Here is a 27,285-nt window from a genome sequence, read left to right as displayed (position 1 = left end):
GGAGTGCTTGAAGAAGATTTCAACTTACGGGTTTTTTTTTTTTTTTTCATCCTTTCAACATGTGTATTTTTGAGTGTAATTTGCATTATAATCTATTAGAGTAGTACAGGTACATAATTTGTAAATGCAGTGGAGGGTGTGTAGTCTCAAAATTTTCTCATGGTGTGGCGTGATGAGAGCAGCGTGGGGCATCCTGGAGCACAGCAAGGCTGCAGGTGTTAGGGGCTTTCCTGCCCGTGGGGCTCTTATGAGTGTTCCCTGAGTTGAGACGTGATGAAGGTTTCGGACAGAGCCCATGTGTTGTAAGCATGATTATAATGGTCACATTAGCCACTCGTCGTTGGTCTTTCCTAAGGATATTTGTTTGTTTATACTTAATAAAGACACAAGTAGACATTTAGTAAAACAAGATTTTTCTTTTTCAGTGACGATATGAGTTGGGAAAAGGAAATAAGAGAGTGAGGGTTACAAGATTTTATTCACTACTTATAAGTGGGCAGAAAGTTTTACTCTTATGTTTCCTAGTAGCCAATATATGGAGAGAAACAATTGAATACATAAGAGGATATCCGTAAGGTAAAGACAAAAGTGTACCTGTTCCTAGTAGCGGGCCCTGAGAGACATCCCCTCAGGACATAGCCACACCCTGGGTCCTCAAAGGGGAGAAGCCTAGGCTTGACCCCAAGCCCCTTGCATTTTTCACCTCATCTTTTCTGTGGCTCAGAAAGAATTCAGCTCTATGTGGTATACGTTTGATATCAGTGGCCCTTAGTTCCTAAACAATTCTGGACTACTGATGTAGTCAGTTTAATTTTCTTCTTGATATCCCTTTTAACCTAAAACTTGATTTAGATCCCATCTAAGTACTTTTTGGGCTCTGGACTTAAACTGATTTTTTCCTCCTGATTCTATTTTCACTGTACATTCAATGTAGACAGAACCTTTATAAGGCAAAGAGGAGGTGAAGGAAAATTGGAAAGAAGGAACATATTTTTATTGCAGAGTTTTATATGGCAAAACATTTGATGACTGAGTCCATCCGTCTCTCTGCTCCTCCCACCTCCCAAACAGTGGCTCTCTCTTGGCTGCTGTGAACCCATGACTGGCCTCTCTCAACCAGCTCCTGGCCCAAGGGGCTGCTGTTTTCAACAAGCCAGACTACATGAACTGCAAAATATTCCTTAGCCACAGATAATTACAGAGCAACTTTTACATGTTGCACACTGTGCAAGGCAAAGGAAATTTTAAAACACACTGCAGTGTTGGATATTTGGGGGTGGGGGAGAGGGAGACAGAGAGAGACGGGGAGAGAGAGACAGAGAGAGACAGAAGGGGGGGAAGAGGGAGAGGGAGATAGATCAGTTTCTCCCTAGTCTGTTTCCATATCTATAAGGTAGGTTAATGGTTCTCAGCTCATCTACCTCTTCTAATGGGTTGTGGTGGTCATGAATGTATCCTAACATATTTTAAAAGTGCTTTGTGCACTAGTATAGTATGTCTGGTTAAATGTGTTGTTACTTCAAAGCAGATAACTGTCTCTGGCTAAAAGGAATTTCAGACTACACGGAGAGTCAAAAGCAGCACATGTGAATCAGTGAGCAGTACCAAACCTACTTTAATGCTACATTGTGAGGCACGGCCTAGCCTCATAGCTTCATAACAGTTAAGGCCTAATAAATCACTCATTAACAGAATCCTGCATGTTGGAAGAGTATTTGAGATGCAGTATGAGTATGATGGCAAGTCTTAATTGACAAAATCTAATTAAATTCTAATAAAATCAGAATTTTCTAGTTGTTTAAAGATTATCTAGTCCTTGGAAGATGTCAAATGATACACTTTAGGTTGTTTTTTTTTTTAAGTCGTCCTAGTTAAGATGCCCCATTATGTGAGTGAAGGTGTGAGTATGTGTGTGTGTGTGTTAATTTGAAGGTGACTAGGTTAACTTAGGAGTTTGGATTTCTGTTAGCCTGGAAGAAGAATGGGTATTTTTGAATAACCTCTGGTTTGTTGTAAGGACCAGCTTTCGCTTTTTGAAGACTGTGGAGCTGCCTGTTTGGTGTGCTGCTTAAGTCGTGCAGGGAAACTGGACATGTTGGGCCTTTACCTGCCCCATTGGATCCACCTGAGGGCTCAGTCTTACCTAAGCTGAGATGAAAGTACACTGCCTGGGCTTCCAGCCATGCAGGTGGATCTGGTGTTGGATCCCAGGGAGGAATAATGTGAAGTGGGGCAGTCTCAGTAGGGCATCTTAGTGGGCGGGTCCATGCCTTAGAGCTTCTCATTACTTGTCTATCAGGGCCCTGGTGAGTGTGGGTGGTGGAATATGTTTCTTATCTAAACTCCACGAGGGCATTGGGAGAGTCTCCTACTTACAAACATATTATAAACTTACAACATCCTGCTTTTGAAATGGTGACCCCATCTGGGACTTTCCATCGCAGCTAGTATTCCTGCAGCTGGGGGGCCTTCCTCCCCCACCCACTTTCCTCCTCCTCACTGCCAGGACCTGAACGTCGCCGCTCCTCAGGGCCTGGGCACTGTGGCTGGACACTGAGACTGGAACCTCAGCCTGTCCTTGCAGTCCAGGAGTCCCTGAGCAGCCTGTCCCTGCTCTCTTAGCTGCTTCGTAGGACCTTGAAGTCCTGCCTCCAGTGCTGTCCTCATAATAGGAAGTAGGGATGTCCTCTGTCCTTGTTTCTACTGCTTGAGGTCAGAATCCTGGGGGGGGGGGGGACGAGGGGGGGTTTGATCCTGAAGTGCATGGCACCTAGGGAGAGTAAAGGAGGAAAGACATCACTTCGACTTTATTTTTCGCCTTTAGAATGTGTGCCTTGTAGAAAACTATTTGGTTAAAACTCTGTTCCACCTTTCATAAATACCCAAATTATCTATTTAAAAAAATGTGCCCCCAAATAAAACAGTCATAACTATAAAACTGAACAAATCACCCCCAGCCCCAATCTGGAACTTTCTTATAATGTATTGGGATAGCCTGGGAATCTAAGTATAACATATCTGATGGAAAAGCATTCTGAGTTCAAAACACTAGACTTATAAATGAAGGTTTATAACACAATCACAACTTAATAATAGGGCTCCAAGTAATAATTAATTACCATTAATAAGCAATAATCTCATTAACAAATTAGAGCATTGCTGCGAAGCACTTAGCACAGTCCCATGGTAACCTTCAGTAAATGTTAGCTGCTGCCATCACCACCACCAGCATTTTTAAGATGGAAAGAGTCACACTTGCTATACTTACGCTTATATGAATGGTCTTTTAAAAAACACAATGAAGGCTATGATTGATTCCAAATAGATGGAGAGAGGAGTATTAATACTCCTGATAGAATACTTGGAGATACTGGGGGTAATAACAGACACTCAAAAGGAATGTCAGGCCCGACCTAAATCAACTTACACTTCGGTTAGAGACATAATACCAACAATCCTGAACCAGTAACAATGAGATTAAATGTAGTGTCTGACCATAACTGGAATAGATGTTTAATTGAATAAGTAAACATTTATTGAGCACTTAGGATGTGTCAGGTGCTGTGCTGTTCAGAAAAGAAAGAGATCAGCTAATTGGTAGATCCTCGAAAGAGGGAGGCTTCAGTGTGTACAGGGATTTTTAAATAGAAAGAGGAGCAATGGATAATAAGTCCAGACCGGAGCAACAATACTACAATTTTAAAATTGTGACAGAATGCCCTGTGGTCACAGTGAGGAAATTGTTTTGTCCTTACTGCTAAAACTTCAAAGTGCGTTGAAAAAATGAAAAAGGAAAACTTCAGAGCCTTTGATCCTGAATGACAGACTCCATTGGAGCTAATTCACCAGCCTACTGATAAGTGTGTGTTCTCATGGTATGTTGATGAAACAGCTTAATCCAGGTGACTTGGTTCCGAGTACACTCCGACCCAGTACACACCCATTTAAGCTGAGCAGTGAAGGATGTAGGATGCTGGGATCTAAACAGGAAACACAAAGGGATCAGGGGATAGGGCCCCTCTTCTCAAGGACACAAGCTAGTGTTGGGTCCGTGGTGACCTGTGCTTGCAAGGGGATCACGAATGGCTCAGTGCCTTTAAATTGGAAGTGACTGTAGAAGCTGCATAGGGTGAATATTGCTGCTTTTCTTCATCGTCTTTCTCTTTGCTTAGATATTCCTCTGTGCTGGTTTTCTTGGAGATTAAATTTAATTCTGAAGTTGAGCATTTCTTCCCACACTTGTGTTTTCCTTGCACTGTTTATATAGAGGCTCCTCATTCTGTGTTGCTGAAGGAATAAAGTCAAGTCAGGTTTCTGGATCTTCTTTAACAAATGTTATAAAATTTAATTCTAAAGACCAAATTCTCTGCTTAACTTCGTAATTGTATTTTTGTTTTTACACATTTTTCTCCTTTTCTGCATTAACTATTGTGCTGCCCTGCCCCCGCCCTCATACACAAATGTTATTAATTTGTAAAAATTATTTAAAGGTTCAAAGGAATTTAATGAGATATGAATTCTTTTGTAAGCACTTCATCTGTGTTTACTTCAGGCAAATCGCATAGATATACTGTTAACTCAGATACTTTTAGATAGCTTATTCATTATCTTCTTATCGGAGGTTTTCCTCCCCTGTAGAAATATTTAGCAACTTATTTCCCCTGATAAGCAACATTTTTCTAATTTACCAAAATACATTGCATATAACATACTTTGATAAAAATCTGTGTGGACCAGAAAACTCTCTCTGGATTGTGGGGAGGGCTGTGTGTGTGTGCACGCATGTGTTAACTCTCAACAGCCTCAGCTATGCCTGGCCTCCTTCAAAGTATTTTGGTCTCTCATTTCAGCCACAATTACAAGTTCATCTGAAAATGATGACCGGAGTGGCTCCAGTTTGGAATGGAATAAAGACGGAAGCCTAAGGTTAGGGGTACAGAAGGGCGTGCTTCATGATCGCAGGGCAGATAATTGCTCCCCAGTGGCAGAAGAGGAGCCCACTGGGTCAGCGGAGAGCGTGCTGCCAAAAGCTGAAGCCTCAGCTGGAGATGGTCCGGTTCCTTATTCTCAGAGCTCCAGCTCACTAATAATGCCACGGCCCAACTCAGTTGCAGGTAAGGCCATGCTTCTCCATGGAAGGGTTCTCGCACTGGGTCTGAGGTGCCCCATTTTCACTCTCTTCACTTGGGAATCTAATCCAGGAGCCAGTTTTGTGATTGTGAGTCAGGCAATTACCTGTTCTAGGTCTCAGTTTACCCATGTGTAAACATGAGAAGGCAGCATGTAATAATGGTCTTTAAGTAATTCTTCCCTTCTGGAATTCTTATCTAATAGTTAGACTATATGGCTCTTCATAGATGAGGGAATAAAGTACCAAAAACTATATTCTTGTTTCTGTTATTTTAAGCTTGAGTAAATTCATGACTTTTTTTTTACATCTTGGTAAATAAGAATTGTTGTTTGGAGTGAGTTAATAGCAGCTCAAAGAGTTTTTTATTGTTCAATTACAGCTGACATTCAGTATTTTATATTAGTTTCGGTGTACAGCATAGTGGTTAGACATTTATGTAATTTACAAAGTGACCCCACCTGGCCCCATACATACTTATTGCAGTATTATTGATTATATTCCTTCGGCTGTACTTTACATGCCCATGACTGTTTTGTAACTACCAGTTTATACTTCTTCATGCCTTCAGGTTTTTACCTGACCCTCCAAACCCATCTGGCAACCACCAGTTTGTTCTCTGAGTCTGTTTCTGTTTGTTCGTTTATTTTGTTCTTTAGATTCCACATATAAGTGACATATGGTATTTGTCTTTCTCTGACTTATTCCACTTAGCGTAGTACCCTCTAGGTCTATCCATGTCATTCTAAATGGTAAGATTTTGTTCTTTTTTACATCTGAGTAATCAATCGTGTGTATGTACCACCTCTTCTTTATCCATTTGTCTGTTATGGGCACTCAGGTTGTTTCCTGATCCAATTTTCAAACTTATTTTTGTAATTGAGGCCCGTCACGCAGATGGTAGGTCCAGTTTTTATGTAATTCTGTTATGAGGGGTCTCACAGATTAAAACGTGAGCAGCAGAAGTGAAAGCTATCAATTGAGGAAATGAGAACAGGCAAGACAGACATGAGTTAGCAAGATGGGGCACTTGGAGCTAAGAAGAGAAAATGGAAGTGGTGACTGGCAGTGGCTGGTCGTCAAACAAGGAAAGCAGTTTGGGGTGGAGGGGCAGAAGAGCTCTGCATCTGAGCTGTCATCCTGCTTTTAGATTCTGAGTTTATAAACTTTGTGCCCTTGGGTCGAATTTAGAAGAGGAGCTTGTTTCCGTCTTTCTTTGTTGCCAATATGATGCTTAAAATTTCTCCTCTGCTATCGCATGGACTCAGGTTCTCTCTTCCTACATCAAAGGATTTTTCTGTGATTTATGCTGCTCCTTTGCAAAGGCACAGGTCACTCTGGTTGTCGTTGGGTGTTTTTTACCGTGGAACTCTGAAGCAGCTGATAAATAAATGGCCCTAATGGAAAAGTTTGAGGCACAAGCCTAATTCGCTTTCAAAGGAAATAAAATGGCATTGTTCCACAAGTGGGGTTTGGTATGTCTGCCAGAGAGAAGTACTGGAGAGCTTTATGCGAATTGAGTGATGGTTCTTCTAAAAGCTTTTGTGTCTTTCAACCACCATCCCACTACCTATGGCATAATATGTTGCACCTAAGGCATTTTAGACTTGATTTACCTAGTTCTAATGAATGGTTCATTTGTATTTTCCAAGAACTTAATAGCTTTATTGACTTCAACAAAATAGCACAATTGTATTTAGCTTCATGAAGCTATTTTAAAATTAGGAAACAAGTTAATAAATTAATTCAACAGCACTAAAAGCATCCCATTTGGGGTGATGTTTTCTGCTTGGCGTTCTTTTATGTGGTCCCCTGCCATGTGAAGTGACAGTGGGTGTGAGCTGAGCTTTTCCAGGAGTCTGCGATGATTATGGAGCAAGGCTTTCTGACTTCCGCTGTGCTCATTCATTAGCTTCTACGTATGCACTTGAGCTAGAATGGGAGGATTTTACCTCTGGGTTTGAGCAATGACTGCCTGGCCTAATGGATTTACTCATTTCTTCTGTGTTGCACATTTTATAAACTAAAAGCACACTTTGAAAGGAAATAGGAAAGTGCCTTACCTCATGGTATCTGTTGACAAGCTAGGAGTCTGGTAGATTCTTCATCGCTCACCCTCCTACCCTTAAAGCTAAACCTGAGTTAAGAGGAAATGGCAGGTATCACTGAAAAGAATAAAAGATTCAGGTTGTATAGTTCATGAGCACTGTTGAGTGATTAGAAGGCACGCTGCTACAAACAGGGCAGTAGGCAACATTCAGTGTTAGGATCACAGCAGTATGTAAAGGACGATACACTGCAACCTCTCTGAAGTATTTGCACGTGAAGATCCGTGTAAACACAAATTGCCATTTGATAGGAAATATCAAATGGTTTGGTGTATCCAGATTAAGAACCGGCAGGTGAAGGAAGGTGATGCCAGGCCTCTGTTTACTCTGATGCCAGCCCCAAGTGACCCAGTCCCCCAGGGGAGTGAGGGTATGGAAACAAGTTCCTAAGCTTTCCAGCTGTTACTGTCAGTGAGCCTGTTGCAAAGACCTGCAGTTGTCTGTTTACTGTTAATTGTCTAGTACAGTGGAATTTTTATGTCAAAGATAATAAGTTGGCCAGGTTTGGAGATTGTTTCACTATACATAGATTTTCTTTATAAAGGTAATCGTTAGAGTGGAATGCTGCAGTCAAGTCATTACTGTATGCTACATCAAAATATATGGCACAGACACCTTATTCCTTTATTAAAAACAGAATGAGAAACCTTTAAATGCAATCTCGGATAATCTAGAAGTTAGATAATTAGATTCTGCTATTTTACCTACTTTTTTTTCTTCTTTTGAAATATTTCCTGAATGAATCACAGAACACTGTATTTAGTTTTCCAAGAAAACAGCAAACACAATTACCAGCCAATTTTCTTGAAACTCTAACTGGTAATTGCTTGGACTTAATGACATTTACCTTTGATAGGTTAGTTCATGATGTTTCAACAGATATTTCTCTTTGAGAAGACTTAGAGAAGACTCCCTCTGCCTCCTCCTGCCTCCACCCCTAGCCCTGTACTCTGTCCTGTTTCATATTACAATGATATCCCATTGTGCCTCTCACACAGATGGTAGACACAATGTGTGTGTACAGTAAGTGTATAATTAATTGTGGAGATGTTATCAGTAAGTTTATTGTTGGATGAAATTATTGCTTTACCTCTGGTTTTTCTTGACCCTGAATTGTTTAGCATTTTGCAAAGATTCATTGTTAAATGCCAAAATTGAGTCTGATTCTAGTACTGGTGGTGTCCGAGACTCTCCCATCGGCACATGTGAGGAGGCAGAATGGGCTCCAGACCACCTGCTCTTTGAAGTGGGGAACACCTGAGCGTAGGGCTAGGCAGCTGAAGCTTCACTGCTTCTGCTCTGCAACGTCTCTGTGGCTTTGAAAACAACACCTTAGAAAGTGGAGGCAGCAGCTGGTCACTTGCAGCCCAGCTTCATTGTGTTTAAAATAGACACTCCGAGCTGTGGAGTTGCTCAGGCGGGTTGTGGCATACCTGGAAGCTGATGCTTTGGTGGCTGGAAATCTGAAAACAGGTTAGAAACATCACCAACTCCTCCCTCTACATCAAGCGAGGGCATTTTTACGGTTCTTTTTTTGGAATAACGTAGCCCTTTACAGTCTCATATTCTTATTCCTTGCAGTTGTTACAAAATTAAACAGAACGTAATGTTTTAAGGGGTCAGAGGGAGAAGGGAAATAGGAAACCCTGTTGAGATTTCAAGTATCCTTGTGTTCCCGTGCCTGTTCCAGCTGTGAAGTGAACTGGCTTTTGGGTTGCACTGTGGCTGTCCCTTTTACCTCAGCCTTGGACACGTGGGGATACTTATGTTGAGGCACGCCAAGGAGAGGGCCATTTTCAGAGGCCCAGGCCCCAGGCAAGAACCTAGACATTCATTCCAAGCTATAGTATCATGGGAAGCCAGGGAGTGGTCCTGGTGGCCCTCCAGGAAGTTTCACAGGGCCTGGTTGTGAAGGACCTGGAGAGAAGCTAGAGGCTGCCATTGGATTCCCATAACTTAGGCCCCTTTGTATATCCTGCATAGGGAATTAGCTGAATCTTTCTGCTGGGAAAGGTTCTCATGGAGTATTGACATAAATATGTACACAATGTGTAAATAGGCTATGGATATGCAGCCAAAAGATACAGAAGCATTAAACATCTGCCGTTGTACAGTCAAGGTGTCAGATGTTTCTCATGGACTGGGAAGGGGAGCAGGGCACCTGGTCGATCACCCTTGGAGAATGCAGCAAGAGGGGACGCACCATCACCGAGGCAGGCCGCGCAGCTGCCTACGTCCTTGTCGAATGAAGAAGGAGAGGACTGGTGCTAACAGTGAGGAGGGAAAGGAGCGAGGCCTGAGAAGGAAAACTAGGAAGGGCCCAGGTCAGGCAGATGGCGGGGTCGGCAGCTGGATGCTGTGTCAGAGCCAGAAGGTTTTCAGCAGACAGATGGCCCAACTCGACTTCTGTCCCTCAAAACTAGGTCCCACTAACAATTTCTCCAGTCCTTAAAAGCCTTAGCCCTTGGAATGTGACTCCCTCTTCCTTCTTATTTGCCCTCAGATGACATCTGTGTTTTATTGTCCTAGAAGATCATCATATGTCTAAGAGCGACAGTACTTTATGTCAGACCACTTAACCCATAAACCAAATTAGGTTAATTTTATTTAGATTTCTCATATTGTGACCTAGGATGTATATGTAAAAGATTATTTTTAAGGCAAAAACATGTACTGTATATTTACTTCTAATATTTGCTGAGTATTAGCAAAATTATTCTGCATTGGTTATTTTTATGATCCAACTCGCGTATGTGTTTTAATGCTTTTTAAAAGGTATCTATGTGCTATGAATCTTACTGATTTGATCAGAAATAAATGTGATTACTTAAAAAATTTTTTAAAGCAGTACCTACGTATCTAATACTGTATAATATATTAAACAAATTTGAAGCTTAGGAATATGTTTATTTCTAATAAAGTCCACATGGCTACTTTTACTGCCAAGAGCTGACTTTTAGGGTTCTGAGCACTGTGGAATTTGGTACACGCAGAATCTGCTCACTTAATTAACAAGGTTGGAATTCTAGAAATAGCAGGAGGTTCTCTGGGCTGCAGAGAAGATTCTAGTACCATGCTGCATGTTTGCAGTAAGTACCGAAGCTTTACTGAGTGACATTTGATTGTCAGATTTCTTCATAAAAATTTGTAAAGTCCAGCTCTTTCCAAGAAGAATGGAGAATTTTAGCAACCATATCAACATGACTTTGGTTTAAGAATGAGGAGCACTTGTTTTTTGTCACTTTTCAACTAACAACATTGCCAGAAATACAAGCTGGGCCAAGCAAACCAAACCAAAATCACCTTAAATTTTGTTGAGAGCCCGAATGGAATTGCCTTATAATTTATACGAATGGAATTGCCTTATAATTTATAAGTTATAGCAGTTTGAGTATGATATTAAACTCAATTTTGTGGAGACTGAACTTCAGTTTAATGTTACAGCAACAAGCTCAACCAAATTGGAAGACCTGAGTTACTTAGATGGGCAGAGAAATGCTCCTCTTCGAACATCAATTAGATTACCATGGCACAATACGGCTGGAGGTAGGGCACAGGAAGTTAAAGGTATTTATCCTTGCATCTGCTGTGATCATGGGTATGATGAGCTTGTTCACTAAACGTTGAAAGTCTGTGATAACCAGTATTTTAAATCAATTGGTTTTAAAACATGATGTGAAGTGTGTGTGTGCTAAAAGTTATCTGTAAGGTGTGTTAAGGAGCCATCCTTAACAATTTTGGGCTTTTACCCTAAAATGAGTGATTAACTTGCTTCTGGCGTTGAAAAATCCTGCAGTATGTTATTTCGAAGTGAGGAGTAGTTTAACACTCCCCCAATTTTTTCGTCATTAACAGGATCAGCTTTGTTTCAGTTCCTTGGAGTACATTGGCTTACATCTAACTACAATGCAGTTGTGTGGTCGAAAGCATCACAATAAATTGGGGCAAAGTGCCGTGACACCCAGATGAGAGCCAGGGCCCTGTCTCCAGGGAAAATGCATTTCCATCTATTTCACTCATACAGTAATGGAAGAAACATGTCTTAAATACCGTGTCAAATAAACCAATGAGATGTGGTTTGGTCCTTTGCATCACTTTCTTTAATCCTCTGTGTGTCTGCCTTTAGTCATGAGAATAACTTAGAATCACGAAAAAACTAGAAAGTCATTTTAATAGGACACTTTCTAGGACCATGATAAATGAGATATTATAGAAGTATTAATAGGATCAGATTGAAAATACTTAGGGATCTCTTGGGTAAAACCTAAAGGCTATACTAAGTGTATAAAATTATGACATTCTTCTAAAATGATCTTTTTTTTTTTTCCTAAGCACGATTTGCTCCCTACAAGCCACAAGACATTTTGTTGAAACCCCTGTTGTTTGAAGTACCAAGCATAACAACAGACTCTGTGTTCGTGGGAAGGGACTGGCTCTTTCATCAGATAGAAGAAAACTTGAGGAACACAGAACTGACAGAAAATAGAGGAGCCGTGGTTGTTGGGAACGTTGGCTTTGGGAAGACGGCAATCATTTCTAAGTTGGTAGCACTTAGCTGCCATGGAAGCCGCATGAGACAGATTGCTTCCAACAGCCCTAGTTCATCACCTAAAAGTATGTCCATGTTTAACTACTTGTCTGGTTTATCATATTAATATAAGATAGATGGAGGAAATTGCTGTTTGGATAGATAAAAATTTCAAATTTTCCTTAAGTTGTTCCAGCTGCTGTATTAGGTTTCTAATATGTTAGAGAACTATTTGGGTGCCTCCATCTATCATAGGGCCTATGTGGCTGTAACCTGGGGTGAGGCCAGCCTTCCCTGGTGTCCTCCCAACTATAAGGCCTGCCTCCCTCTTGATATAGGCTCCTGGCAGAACAAGCCAGAAGGAATCTCTGTAGAATTCTTTTGTACCCTGTTCTCTGAAGCCTTTATATTCTATACTAGATTTACCAAAAGTATAAAAACTTAGAAATGGGATGGAGTAGCCAAAGATTTAACTATTGATGGCTTATTTTATGTGTAGTAAACACATTAAGAGAACCATCTCTACCATAGTGAACCAGGAACAAGTGAGCCATGCAAGATTTAAAAAAAAATAAATTAATGAAGGAAATGAGAAACAGCAGTTCTCCCGGGAGGACAATTGGATGAATGCAAGACAGGGCTGAGACAGCACTGGTGTTCTCATTTAGACCTTCGCATTTGGTGTCATGTTCACTTACTAACCTTTCAAAGTGCCCCCTGGGTCTAATCAATAAATATATTCATGTTTCTCCATACCCCCATCCTGATATTGTAAATCATGGGGCCCCAGCCCCAGCCCGAGGACCAGTACTGGTCTGTGGCCTGTTAGGAACTGGGCCTCATAGCAGCAGGTGAGCGAGTGAAGCTTCATCTGTCTTTGCAGCTGCTCCCCAGCGCTAGCATCACTGCCTCAGCTCCACCTCAGATATCAGGCATTAGATTCTCATAGGAGCACCAGTCCCTGGTGCCAAAAAGGTTGGGAGTCCGCTGTTACAAATAATGGCATTGGTCTCTTTTCTCCGTAGCTTCGGATTCCTCCCCGGATCTTCCTTTTACTCCATTGCTTTCACCGAGTTCTTCAGGTGGCACCAACGCCACAAAAATGCTCAGTGGCTCTGGGCCTGATACTCCGGAAAACCAGAGACCAAGGGAGGATGCAGTGAAGTACCTTGCTTCTAAGGTAATCTGCGCCCTTTCTGAAAAACGAATTATAGAGGAGATCTTAAAACAGAGACAGCAACTGCCTACTTCAAAAGTATAACTTTTGATAAAATTGTGATAGAGTACTGCAAATAAAAGGTATTAACGAAAACAAATATCTTAAGACACGGGCAGTGGACTTTTATTCGTCTTAAACAGTGGCTTGAAGGAATTCCCGAGGCAGCAGGAGGTGTCACTGTGCCCCCCCCACAGATCCACCCTTACATTTGGTAGGAGAGCAGGAGAGCGGGAGCCTCCAGCATGACTGGGCCGCCTCCACCTGTGCTCTGCTGCCCGGGGCCTTTGATTCCCTGCATTTTTCTGTCAGAAGTTTCTCGTGATGCCGTAAAAGAGATTTGGCTGGCTTTCCCTTCCTAAATGCGTGGTCATCGAGGTCTTTCTGAAATTTTTCCATCTGCTCAGCATCCATCACAGGTTTATAAGCCATCCTCCTGTGTTAAATCTCGCTCCTGGCGAGCCGCTCGGGTCTTCCCGGTGGCCGTGGTGTGAGTGGTGGAACTGGAGAACCACCAGAGGTGGGCAGTGAGGAGGGGCATCTAGCGAGGAAGCACCCCCACCCCCACCCCCACGCGTGAGGTCGGGGCAGGGGTGCTGAAACTAATGCTCCTGTGACACAGATCCCTGCTCCTCCCTTCTGCTTCCCGGGCATGGGCGGCCCTGATGCCCTGACCAGTCCTCTGTCCGTGAACAAGTGATCTGGGATGAGGGATGCGGTGCAGACTCAATCGAAAGCCACCCTGCTACTGTGATTTTTCACACCATTTTGTGACCCGCAATAAGAAATACATCTTACACTAGCGGCCTGGCGTTCCCACGCATGTGATCACACGTGCAGTTGAAGCAAAAGCATTATAAAACTATATACTTAGATCCTTTGAAATTCACTTTATTTAAAAAAAAAAAAAAGAAAAGCTGTTTGGCTCGGGATCGATTTCATGGCGAACTGCTGGATTGCCAGACTTCCGTGCTAGAGAGACCGTGGTCCAGGCTGTCTCATTGGTGGTTTGTACCAACTCAGTGGTCCTCATGCATTCCTGCTAATCTCTGTCCAGGTGAGAGTGGGAGAGCAGTCAGCTTTCATCTGAGTGCCGATGATGAATTTAATCTGAAACAGAAGTCAAATGGCGGTTTCAAACTGGCCACATCTCCTCTTGACACTTGCTTTGCAGATCTGGGCATTGATTATCTGTGTCACCCGGACAACGCATTGAGCCGTGTGCCTGCTGCCCACGGCCGTCCACCTAGCAAGTGGTTCTTCTGCTTTTGCAGGGAGTGTAGAGCTGAGTGGGACGGCGGGGACGCGGACTCGTCTGAAAAACATAAGGGCCTTTTGACCTTTTTCACCTTCTTTACCTCATGTTCCTCGGTTCATCCTCATTTGGGAAAGTCATTTATTTGCAGTGTACCTCTCGCTCCCAAGACAGTTCCGCATCTAGCACTTTCGTCGGGGTCTCTACTGAATGACCTGCTGCCACTTTGTCTCTGTGCCGGTGAAGGGAGCACTCATCCCTGTCTTCTCCATGCTTAGGCAAGACCCTCTCTCCTCCTCTGTGCTTTCACAGGAAGGTAGAAACTTGGTTAATTTCTTATTTTGATTCTTCAAACGACATCGCTGTTGAACTTCTTCGTGGCGTCATCGTGGGGGTGTGGAGGCTCGTGCGGGTGCCGGCCGAGGGCTTGAACCAGGCTGCCCTGCCTGGCCCTCCTGCCGGGGGGAAGAAGCAGCTATGACTTTACAGCCTGGCCTTTGTAGCCACCAGCTTTCTTATCTGCTTTACGGGAGCAGCACATGAGTTTCCCAAGGAGATGCTGGTGTTTTTGAAAACAGAATCAGAGTGCATATGGCACTTTTGGATGTCGAGAACATTGGGATTCCTTGAAATTGCTTTAAGCTAGCGTAGGCTTTCGGTTTTATGAATGACTTTTATTAATTTATATTCAATACAGAGTAACTTGTACTGATCTTAGTGCTAATCAAAATGGATTTGTGGCTGCAGTTAAAAGTCTGCCTAGAACTTGGCAGACCATGCGAATGAATGAAAGAATAACTGAATCAGTGAAGCTCAATGATGTCTCAGTCTTGGGACTAGAATCAGCATACTTTGCTATCTCAGTGAACGGGAGAATAGAAGGAGCCATGTGAAGAGAGCGAGGTGATGCTGATGCTCTGCTTCCCCCATAGGTCGTGGCCTACCACTACTGCCAGGCTGATAACACATACACGTGCCTGGTGCCTGAGTTCGTGCACAGCATCGCAGCTCTGCTGTGCCGGTCTCATCAGCTGGCTGCCTACAGAGACCTGCTGATAAAGGAGCCCCAGCTACAGAGCATGCTGAGCCTCAGATCCTGTGTACAGGACCCGGTGGCCGCCTTCAAGAAGGGAGTGCTGGAACCGCTCACGAGCCTGAGAAATGGTACTTCCCAGCAGTGACCCCGAGCCCCCTCTCTCAATAGGGTCCTCAGGGCTGTCCTCAGAAGGAGAGGGTCAGCTTAGCCCTGGGGTGGGAGTGAGGTGCGTGTAAGGAGAGTATGTGAGTGAGTCAGTGCAATCTCATCCCCTTCCTCAGAACCATCTCCCCAAGGTCCTTCCCAGATGGTGTAGTTTGAAATGAAACATCTCTAATAAGAATTAACTCCAGAGTTGAACATTTCCAGAGTTGCTAATTTGTAACTGTAGGTTATTTAGATGACTTACGCCCTAGAAACTGAATCTGTTGCCTGCATGTTTTACACTCCTGCATAGCTAGGGAATAAGTTGATTGTTTAGGGAACTTGCCAGCATTTTTTTTTTTTTCCTCAAGTCTCTGCTCAGTTGAGTGTAAACCTAAAGCCATTTATTGAAGCGTCTGTTTGATTTTGTTGCCCTTAAATAGTCTACAAGGTGGGAGGCATTAGTGCTATCATGGGTCCTTTGGCTTTTCATCCTCACCTTCCTCCTCACCTTTTGAGCCTGTTTACCTGCCTTCTGAACACTTCTGCCAAAAGATGCTAGAGAGGAGGAGTTAAAACAGATTATGTCGTCATTTCGCCTTTATTCCCTGTGCAGAAAGTTGGTGCTAATAAATAGAAAACAAGATTTAGCCTGTGGGTGTGAACCCTGTTCTAGGAGTCTGTAAAGCAGAGCTGTCCCCCCCAGCTGACTGCCATGGGCTTGATGCTTTGCCCTTTGGTGGTCAGTTTTCCTCCACAGAAATCCATCGAGGGTGTTCAGTTGCTGGGGGAGGAGGGGCTAGAGTCTTTTCCAGATTTCTTCTCTGTATGTTATCTTTGCTGTACTTAACGCCAGTGACAGGAGTTTATGAAGAACTAATATCCCTGTACTGTACCATATACATAGTGAGATTCTGCTAAGTATGTGTAATGCAATATGTTTCTGAAAACTGTTTTATGAGAATTGGTTTTCTTTCGGCTCTGTGCTCCAGTTTTCATGATAGATTTGATAGAAAATATGCTTCTGTGTAAACCATTTCTTCTACCATTTGTAAACCTTTTTAGTTTTTCCTAACACTTTAAACTGTACAGTAAAATAGACTGGGTGGTCCCATCTTATAGAAATGTATAATTTCTTAATTAAAAAAATATTGTATCCTTTAGAGCAAAAGATTCCTGAAGAAGAATACATCATTTTGATAGATGGCTTAAATGAAGCTGAGTTTCATAAACCCGATTATGGAGATACGCTTTCTTCATTTATTACCAAAATTATCTCTAAATTTCCTGCCTGGTTGAAGTTGATTGTGACTGTAAGAGCCAATTTTCAGGTAAAAAAGAATTTTCAAATCTCTCTTCACATTCCTGTACTCAAATTTTACATTGCTTAATACTGACAGTTTAAACTATTGTAAACCATTTTGCTGCTGAATTGAAAGCTATATTAGGACTTTGAAATATTAGTGCAGAGAGCCCCCAAAAGGCTAAGCTCTGACCTTTTTAACCCCTGAAGACACATTTATCAAAATGTTGGTAAGTTTCCTAGTAGCATTGCACTATACTTGTGCTTCTGAAATGGAAGTGTCCAGCCCTGGTTTGCCATCATTCAGTTGTGGAGAGCGGTTCGACGTGTCCAGAGAACAGGTCTGCTAGAGCTTAAAATTATTCTTACTAGTAGTTATTTGTGTGGATTTGCAATGGGACTCCCCACGCCCCCTCCCCCTTTTTTTACGAAGGGGATAGGGCATGGGTGAAGGAGAGAACTTTTTAAGGCCTATTCTGAAAGTCCATTTTTTCATAAAACTTAAACATGAGGTAATGTATGTAGTAAGATAGTGATTTTTAAAAATTCTCTTCCTCATCTTTCCTCTCATTTGAACCCAAAGTGCATCATAACAATCAATGATTCCTTCCTTCTACTCTGTTCATTTTTAGTAGAGACATTAGATTTTGATTTTTGTGCTTTTATGATGATATTTACTTAAAAATAGCATTTGGATTTGTTCTTTTCTCATTAAAAGTGGCATTAGACTTCAGCCAAACTGAAGGTTTTTTTTGGGGGGGGGGGCCGCGTATTTGATTCTTATCCTTTCAGTCATTTGTCTCACAGTAAACAGAATTTGGCAGTTGATGTAGCACAAGAACAGTACTAGCTAGGTAAGTTCAGAGTTTTAGTTTGCATCCATGTAAGATGAGAGTAATCGTACTTACTAATAGCCCGCCTCCTATAGCTACTGCATTTAATGAAGACAGAAGTACTTCAGAAATGATAGTGGGAAATTTAAAGAAAAACACAAAACTCATCTCTGCTATTAGGTGTCAAGATGTGCTTCTCTTCGGGATGGAAGAGAGACAGGAAGGGGCAGGGGTTCCGTGAGCTGGTGATGCTCTGTTTGGCTGCTGGTTGCACGGGTTTTGTGAAAATTAACGACACTGCAGTCATGATCAATTCACATCTGTATGTATATTATCCTTCAATTTAAAAATTTACTGAAAAAATAGCAGCTTAAGAAAATGACAGCAGTCTGTATTGGAGGAGCCAGCTTTGCGCTTCGTGAGGCAGGCTGTCACTGGGCACAGCCTGGGGGCAGTTTGAGGTTTCCTGGTTCGGTTATGCAGCCCCAGTATCTGATGCACTGAAAGGGGTATCTTGATGTCTGCCTTGTTCTTAGATGTACAGTGTTGGTTCGTGTTTGCCCTTGTTATATAACCAGTTGCACGATGTGAGGATTAGGGGTATCAGGTCCTCAGGGTCTCACTGCCCCTCTGTGGCTATGGCTAGGTCGCATTGTCTGCTGGGGCTGTTCCGTCTCACTTGGCTCTGAGCCCTCGGATCAGGGCCTCGGGAAAGCCTTTACTGATTCCATCTCGCATCAGGATTTCTTTCACATAAGCTTTTTATCTTCGTCTTATCCTATTACAGGTTTTAATACAAAACAATGAGCCCCTGTAATCCACAAAAATCCTCCTTGAAAGAAAACTAGTGAATCCGGTTTGAAATGCAGACATAAAGAAAGAAATCTCTGCAGAGTGACACTGTGGGTTTTGTTTTCTTTTTTAATTTTGTTTTTTGTTTTTTGTAGGAAATCGTGAGTGCGTTGCCATTCGTCAAGCTTTCCTTAGATGACTTTCCAGACAACAAAGACATTCATAGCGACCTGCATGCCTACGTCCAGCACAGGGTCCACAGCAGCCAGGACATCCTCAGCAACATCTCCCTAAATGGCAAGGCTGATGCCGCCCTCATTGGGAAAGTGAGCAGCCACCTGGTGCTGCGGAGCCTCGGCTCCTACCTGTACCTCAAACTCACCTTGGACCTCTTCCAGAGGGGACACTTGGTCATCAAAAGTGCCAGCTACAAGGTGGTGCCTGTGTCTCTATCCGAGCTCTATCTGCTGCAGTGCAACATGAAGTTCATGACCCAGTCCGCCTTTGAGAGGGCACTTCCGATTTTAAATGTGGCCCTCGCATCCCTTCACCCCATGACAGACGAGCAGATTTTTCAGGCTATTAATGCTGGCCACATACAAGGGGAGCAGGGATGGGAAGACTTTCAGCAGAGGATGGATGCCCTCTCCTGCTTCCTCATTAAGAGGCGAGACAAAACTCGCATGTTCTGCCACCCGTCCTTCAGGGAGTGGCTCGTTTGGAGAGCAGATGGTGAAAACACAGCCTTCCTATGCGAGCCCAGGTATGACAGGCCGCTTTCTGTCAGCTCTTTGCGGGAAGTCTAATGTGCATTTGGGGAAGGAATTTCAAGCACGATTCACTTTTTTTTTTTTTAATGGAAAGGCAACGCATAATGAATAATTCAGGAGGGGCAATGGAAAATTCACTCTGCTTCTAAACAAAAGCCAGTCTTTTAGGATTCTTCAGTATGTTTAGATGAAAGAGAAGCTAGACAATGACAGGGTGCTATTTCTTTGCCATCCATTCTTTTCTAGACTCCATCCCTGTCACAAGGGTCACATGAGATGGGAAAGTATGATATCAGCTCCAGGGAACAGCAAGCTTCTCTAGAGGCTGTCCTCGGTTCATTTTCTTCAGCTGGGGGGTCTGTGGGACTGTCTTGGACCCCCAGCCCCACCTATCACCTGCCGTCTCTTAAGCACGTAGCATCTTGTCCCAGGACTCAGATGTGTCTATGGGCCTAGAGGAAAGCACAGTGATCACGTCTGGCTGCCTCGTTTTATATTTGTGGTTCATCGAAGTGTTAACAGACTGGGATCTGGGAATAAGTGGATTGAGGTTCAGGTCTCTGATGCCCTATTTATGAGATGGTAGTGGGGCAGCTTCATTCAGGCAGTTAAAGGTTCCATTGAGGATTCACAGCACTTTGGGCCTAGATGCTCTTCTCACTGTCCAGTAGAGGGGTAGGGTAAGCCTGCCTGCCACACGGCCCGGTGCTAGTCAGAGTGAGAGGTCGGGGAATGTGAGGGCGTGGGTGCTTTTGGGTTAGGGTACGCTCGTGGTCACCACTTCTGCCTGAGCCTGGCGTGGCCTGCATCTTTGCCCTCTTGAATAGCTTCTGCTCTTTCTAAGTCAGAATTGCTCTTAACTCTTGTAAAAGGTCTGGCAAGCTGCTAAACTGTCCCCTCTGGGCGTTTGACCAGTTATTGGGGTCCAGAAATGAATAAGAACTTGTGAGTTTCACATCACCTCCCTCCACAAATATCAACAACGTTGACCTAATAGTTTTACCTGCCATTTCCTATGGTGGATATTGTTGTTTTCTTAGGTGACACTGGGCTAAAAATTTATCTTTTGAACCTGCTTTGGGGTAATAAACCGTAACTCCCAGATTATTGGGCCAGACCATAATAACTGGGCAAACTGCATGTTCTGACACAGCCAAGTCATTTTCTAGGAAAAGTCAGATCACTTTCTGGGAAAAGTCTGTCATTGGGTTTGTAGAGACATAAAAACAAGTTGAAAGACTTAAGCAGTAGGTGTAGATGTGTTCCTGGAGTTTGAGGCAGTAGGACTGTAGTCACAGTTAAGCTTTGCTCCAGTTTGGGTGGTAAGTGGCAATGAGGTTATGCAGCCTAGGGCAGAGCTGAGTGTGGGTGACTAATGGGTTGTTGCCTGCAATCGCGTACTCCCGAGCACTGATGTGTTCCTATAAGCAGGTGTGGGGACTTACCAGGGGGAGGGCCAGGACTAGGCTGTGGCGAGAGAGGCACCTGGAGTACAAAGGAGTTGTTGCTTCCTGAAATTGTGCAAGTCAGCGTTCACCTAAAATATCTATAGTTCTTGAACTTCATTTGGCAGACAGAGAATATGTAGAACGATGGTGGAAGGAAGCTATTGCATATAATTCCGCAATGACTTTTGCAGATCAGCAACGTGCAGGGTCCTGTGGCAGATACAGGCATTCCTGTGACAAGGGCGCAGTTCTTGAGGGCTTCCCACACAGAAGGGCGGGTGAGGCCGGCAGTGACAGTGCTGGCAGGGAGCCACACTGCACACGGGCCTGCAGGAAAGGGAGAGAAGCTTCTGCTGGAGGAGACAAGTTCTAGAAAATGTTTCACATGCATTGGAACATTTGGGTTGGGCCTTGAAAGATGGGTAGCATTTCTCTTCCCATCTCTATTAGTTGTAATTTACCCCAATTAGAAGAAGAAAAAGAATTCAACACCCAGCAATAATGACACTTCGTTTTTTTGTTTCTGCCCCTTTCCGTGCATTTAAACATTCTCCACATTATCTTTTCTGTATTGAAATTCCTGTTCTGCTTGTTTTGCTTAACGTATCGTGGACATTTTGGCAAGCTGTCTGTAAATCTTAGTAAAGTGTCATTTTTCATGGCTCTGCAAACCTCCTAGGAGGCAAATGTTAATGTCCTCCACCCTACCCACATTGTGGGGCCTTTATGTTGTTTCTGAGTTACTTATACACATACGAACCTATTGTAAATATCTTGGTGCCTTATAGGAAAGCAGCAGAGTATAAGGGAGGTCTGGATTTAAAATCCTGTTTCCAGTAGTACCTTGTGTAATTCTTGTGCGCAAATTATTTTAATTCTCCAAGAGTTAGTCTTATCTGTAAAATTCAAGTATCTCCTCGCTTTATGACGGTGGCGGTTTCATGAGAGAAGTACTTATGAGGTTTTCCTCCCCTTCTTCCTTCCCTTCCTATTTTTAATTATTTCTTAGGTCAGAATCCAGGAGCAGAATTACTAAGTTAGAGTAGAGTTGCTCAGAGCCTTCATTCACATCACCTAGACTTCAACATGATTCATATTTTGCAGTATTTGCTCCGTCTGTTATTTTTTTGCTGAGATAAATTATAGACTTCTTGACATTTTACCCTAAATAATTGATTGTGCACCTCTAAAAAAGAGTACGTTTTCATACTTAACTGAAATACCATTACAACAGCTAAAATATTAATACCAATTCATTGATATCATCACATCTATTTCTCCATCAGATAAGGGCCATAAAATGCATTTTATCGTTTCCCTTTTAATCTACATATTCCTTTCTCTCTCTGGTTTTTCCTTGCATTTTATTCGTTTAAAAAGAGCAGCTGGATAGTTTGTCCTGTTGATTTCCCATAATCTGAATTTTGCTGATTGTGTTCTCATGGTGGTTTATAATGTGTTCATCACCTCTATTTCTATAGATTGGTAGTGAGATCTAGAGGCTTGATCAAATTTTATTTAAGAAAATGTCTTTTGCAAAGATAATTAATGGGCGGCAGTGAGCACTTTCATCAGGAGTCAGTTCACGTCTCACTGTCCCTCAGAGCCATTGACGATTTCCTGGATCCATCGATTCGTTAGGGTTACACAAGAACTCTCTTAATCTAGAACAGTCTCCCATCCATTGTGTTTCCCACAAGTCACTGACTTGAGGAATGAATGGTTAGGATTCCAGTAGGTGGAATAAGGCTATTGCAGACAGGAGGAGCTGTGGAAGGCATCACATCAGAATGAGCAGGCCGTGTTCTGGCAACGACATATCTAGTTTGGCTGGAGCCTTTGTCGTGGAACAGAGGAATAGAAAGAGCTAACAGAAGGACGTGCTTAGGGGGCCTGGCATCTCTGGAGAATCTTCGAAGGTTCTGGAGTGCAGATCACCTACATGGACAGGAGCGTGGCAAGTGTGGAGCGTGAGAACCACTGTGACAGGAGTGGACACTAGCTTTGGGATAGAACAGTGAGGTGGAAACAGGCTGCGCTGATGTGAGATAGATGGGCGTGGCTTGGCCTGGGGTTTGCAGAGCAGGAGCTTGCTTTTGTTTTCTGCAGTTTGAGCTTGTGGGGTCAGTGGAACCCCTAGGTAGACAAGTTCCAGTGCCAGGTGGGGTCTGAAGGTTGTGGGAAAAGTTGGAGTTGAAGATTTGATATCATTGGTGGAGATCTGGCTGTGGGACTTGGTGAGAAAGGGTAGTTAGAGGAAGGGGGTGCTGGCCTGCTGGGACATGGAGGATTTAGAGTGTAAGTGCCGTGAGAGGTGAAGGACTATGAGGATTGAGAGGAAGCCACTGGCTCTTCAGTTCAGGAGAAGGTCCTAGATCCTTAGGAGACGCCTCCCATTGGGTCGTGAGGAGCGAGAGAGGAGAGCGCCAGTGTCCTGGATGAACAGCGAAAGGATAGAGAGGTTTGGGGTTGTTTGAGTCCATGGGCAAAGGTTTTGTTTGTGTTTTTAACACGAGAGTGTGTCCGTTGGAAACATCATGACAGTGTGAGGAAACACAGTCTGTAAAGGAGGAGAAATTGGGAATGCAGGGGAATTGGGGCTGAGCGACGGGGCAGCCTGCCGCCTCTGTGTTGCCACTGAGTCTGTTCATAGCACCATCGTAGCAGGATTTCATCTTGTTTACGTGCATCTCCTCCAGTCGCTGAGAGCTCCTCAGGGGAAGCACCTTCCGGTGTTCCCCGTGGAATTTCCAGTATCGCGCATGACGCTGGTTATGAGGGGGATGCTGATGAACAAACGAATGAATAATCATGTTTTGCTGGTTAAAAGCATGGGCTTTCACACCGAGTAGACTGAGATTCAAATCTCTGCTCAGCCATGTGATTTTGGGCAAATCCCCTACCTGTCCAGGCCTCTGTTCCATCATGTAAACAAATGGGGCGTCAGTACTTAGTAGCTCACAGGGTTGTGCAGATTAATGAAATAATTCAGTTAAATTTTTGCATCTGGCATTTAGTACATCTTGATACATAAGCTTTGGAAATGGACAGACTCATGAATGCCCGTAGACTTAGAAGGGAGCTCGTGATCCCAAGACCAGGAGAACAGGAAGAAAAGGTAGATTGGATATAGAGGAGCACAGGTATTCAGTGATTGCATGGTGAATTGTCTAGCGAGAGTGAGGAAGCCGTGTACTTAGCTGAGAGCACTGGAGACCTTTGGCCTGGCCACCGAAGGGTGCATGGTCATTACACCATAAGGGCCAGGCATGGCACTTAGCATCTTTTTGTTGTGGATACAGTTGGCGTGACCACAGAGTTCAGACTGAGCAACTGAGGATGGCTTAGCTCGTGTTTGGGACCATGGTCCTGCCTGGAGCAATGTGAGCCAGGTTGAACCCTGGAACCAGGCCATGGATGGGGACTAGGGAGGGTGTGGGAGCCTGGACCACTGGAAGGTGGTGGAGTGTGATTTCTGTGAGAGCATGGGAACAGGAGAGGTGGATTGCGAGAGGCTCTCACCTGAGAGGAGAAACCCGAGCTCGAAGTTTGGGAGGTGGAGTACGTGCATGGGGCACTGTGTATGTGCTCATGGGAGAGCTCCAGACCTTTATAAGCCAATGGACTAGAGACTCAGTAGCAACGTGGCCTTAAAAGTCCTGACTTCCCCTGTAGCATAAAAATCAACCTCTTCGTCTCCACCTACCTATATTTCCTCATCTCTGACTTCATTTATAACCTGTTTGAGAAACAGGCACGTATCTGGACAAACACCGTTGCTATGATTCATGCTTTTAATCATCTAGATTTAGCAGCTATCGGAAAACACATTTAGGACAATGAATTTCTTTCTATAATGTTTATCTTTTCCTTCACAATTACCCGCTTTCCACCCTAAATTCAGCACTTCACAATTGTCAGGTTGATAGAAATGAAAATAATTATCACTGTACAGAAGTCACTGCTATTGGAGTAAGCAAGCCTTGGTATCTTTTCCAAAGAAATTGGCTCAGACAATGGCATGGAGTCCTCAGAGTGAGTCCCGCAGGCATAAAGAGAAAAATGGGTAGGATGGCTCTTCCGTGAAAGGATTAGTGGGGGATTCATTGGTGGTGACAGTTGGATAGCCACCATGTGCCCACATGTAGCAAACCCCCTCATACATCTTAGTTTTTTCCTCCCACAAGGGTGTGTAGTCCATTCACGCTTAGAATTTAGCTCTTTCTGGTCATGAGTCATTACTATCCACGGTGTGGTTTTTCTTCCCATTATAAGGCCTTGCCTTTTGGCCCAGGTCTGCTCCACAAGGTGATTACCCTGAGGGGAGGACTGAATGCCAGGTCCAGTGCTGGTTCTGCTCCATCTGTCCATCTATCCATCCATCCGTCCAAAAAAACATATTTTTGTACTAAGTGTTGGGCACTTGCTAGGTATGGTGACTGTATCTGTAACTTAGACAGGACCCTTAGTCTCGTGGTGTTTACATTTTTACGACAGACAAATCAAGTAAGGTGGTGAGAGAGAGATAGATGAGGAATAGACAGTGGCTGGTTCCAAAGATAAAGACCTGCCCTGCCCTGGGGCTTCTGTCTGGGTCACGCCACAGAGGGGGGAATCCAGAGAAAGCCCTTAAAATGATCTGAAGAATAAACAGCACTACAGCCATCTTTTGTAAAGGGTCAGCTTTCCCGCATTTTGTGTGGCGATGCCAGAGTGTCAGGAGGAGAGTGATTCAGGGGTGGCGTGGCGATGTTCTTACTTGTGGGTCTTTTGTTACCAGCCTTTGTGTTGCTTGTCCTAGGAATGGGCACGCTCTCCTGGCATTCATGTTCTCTCGGCAAGAGGGCAAGCTGAACCGCCAGCAGACCATGGAGCTCGGCCACCACATCCTGAAGGCGCACATTTTCAAGGTGAGACACGCGCCGCTGTGAGGAAGGGTGTCTTTGTGATCGTCGCTGTCTTTTGGAGTTTTTGGTTTTGGAGATTTTCCACAACCTCATCAGTCTTCTCAGAGCCCTCCAAGGGCTGCATCCCAAACACGACCCCCTCCCTTCTCCCTGAAAGTTGTGACTTCGAACCACTCAAGTGTGTGTCCAGATGCTATGGTCAGGTTTTACTCTCTCCCTTTTAAATCTTTTAAGCTTCCTTTTACCTAAAGTTTCCGCTTTATTCATTCCTTTTTGTCTCCTTGACCTCTAGTTTTGTGCCACCTGGATTTTGATTGTGTTCCTGTTTCTCATGATCTAGTTTAACATGTTCATCTCTCCTCTTTATTTCCTATCATTTGTTAATTGTATCCAGAAGCTTAATCAGATTTAGGTTTGATTTCATGCTCCTCCCCCCCCCCCGCCCCCCAGGGTATCATGATTACTTTCTAGGCATACTTAGAGTTTAAACTCTATATAAGTCTAATATGGGGTTTCTTGCATCAGGAGACACAACGTTTATGTTTGCTTCTCTGGGTGTGATGCCATCAACCACTCATTCATTCATTGGTGTTACAGAATTGTGATACTCTATCATTTATTCTTCCTCTGATTGACTGGAGAACTTCTATAAGGAGAAGATCATTTCTCCTCATCTTCCGTGTTTTTCCCCAGACATGTAGTTCATGTAGCGAAGGCAGGCTGGTTCCTCAATCCTTGGTTTTAGGAAGGGAAGGCTCACAGATCCGGGTATTCTTTGTATGCGACACAGCATTTACCATGCGTGACCTCCTGTCTGCACCCTCTGGGGGCACAGCCAGCTGTGGGTGGGAAAGCCGCTCTTGAGGCTGATTTGTCTCTAATTGCTTCTAGGGCCTCAGTAAGAAGATAGGAATCTCTTCGAGCCATCTCCAGGCCCTGTGGATCGGGTACAGCACTGAGGGGCTGTCTGCTGCCCTCGCCTCTCTCAGGAATCTCTACACCCCCAATGTGAAGGTAGGCAGCCCCTCTGCACGGAGAGCCAGAGCCCCAGCCCTGGCGCCTGCTGCCATCCCTCCAGCAGTCCTGCCCTCCCGCTGCACTGGGTGGTGGCCACAGGAGGCGGGGGAGCTTCTGACGATGCCTTTTCCTTGGTGTAAATCACACGGACTTGAATGTTCTATTACCATTTCTCCTCTAGACGGTTAGCTTTCGCTCGGGCAGAAAGATGCAGGGGGTCGGGGGCTGCTATGTGAGCACATGGAGACTGTTTGAGAGCGGATGTGATAAGGAAGCAATTCACAAAGGCAACCAAAGGTCAGAGGGAGATTTCCCAAGAAAATTGATTTTCAGAGTGTCTTGTGTTTCTAATCTGGGTTATCTCTTTATGGTTCATAGGAAATGAAGCACTGATGAGTGACACAAAGCAATGGGTACACAGAGGAAAACTATTACTAAAGCTTTCATGTACACGTGTATTTATGACCATGGGAAGCATGTCGGGGTCAGCCCACTGCTGAGCCAAGAGCTTCCTCAGTCTTGATTAGTTGTTGTCATGCCACAGTATCGTGCTGAGCTTTTTAGTGTAGGTTTTCTGTCCTCTTTTAATACAGTCCAAGAATCCAAAGCACACAGAGGCCAAGTATCTGGTTAAGGCAACAAAGAAGGGTTAACTCCCACAAAGAGTGTGGGAATTACTGGTTTCAGTTATAGCAGCTTGCAACCGTCCTTTCCAACGCAAAGTAGAATGAGATCATAAATGTTTCGCATTCTAGATTCCTTACCTGCTTGACATATCTGCTAGACTCCAGGCCTTTCGG

At 43.8% G+C, this 27,285-nt stretch overlaps 1 protein-coding gene across 13 annotated transcripts in view; it reads left to right on the top strand.

Annotated features, from left to right (window-relative positions):
* Positions 1-27,285, top strand: part of TANC1 (tetratricopeptide repeat, ankyrin repeat and coiled-coil containing 1) — a 209,703-nt gene that overhangs the window by 143,820 nt on the left and 38,598 nt on the right. For 10 of the 13 annotated variants that reach the window (XM_036237305.1, XM_036237311.1, XM_036237310.1 and 7 more), the window contains 9 exons: positions 4,851-5,114; positions 10,681-10,803; positions 11,569-11,850; positions 12,790-12,944; positions 15,168-15,399; positions 16,580-16,746; positions 18,499-19,106; positions 25,363-25,471; positions 26,360-26,482. In XM_036237305.1, coding sequence (XP_036093198.1) covers positions 4,851-5,114; positions 10,681-10,803; positions 11,569-11,850; positions 12,790-12,944; positions 15,168-15,399; positions 16,580-16,746; positions 18,499-19,106; positions 25,363-25,471; positions 26,360-26,482 — 2,063 coding nt within the window. The remainder of the gene's footprint in view (positions 1-4,850; positions 5,115-10,680; positions 10,804-11,568; positions 11,851-12,789; positions 12,945-15,167; positions 15,400-16,579; positions 16,747-18,498; positions 19,107-25,362; positions 25,472-26,359; positions 26,483-27,285) is intronic. The other 3 variants (XM_016152858.2, XM_036237308.1, XM_036237307.1) reach the window with 1 other exon arrangement.

This window comes from Rousettus aegyptiacus, unplaced genomic scaffold (genome assembly GCF_014176215.1).
Source record: "Rousettus aegyptiacus isolate mRouAeg1 unplaced genomic scaffold, mRouAeg1.p scaffold_m13_p_2, whole genome shotgun sequence".
NCBI classification, from domain to species: Eukaryota; Metazoa; Chordata; class Mammalia; order Chiroptera; family Pteropodidae; genus Rousettus; species Rousettus aegyptiacus.
This window is presented reverse-complemented; position numbering and strand designations above follow the sequence as displayed.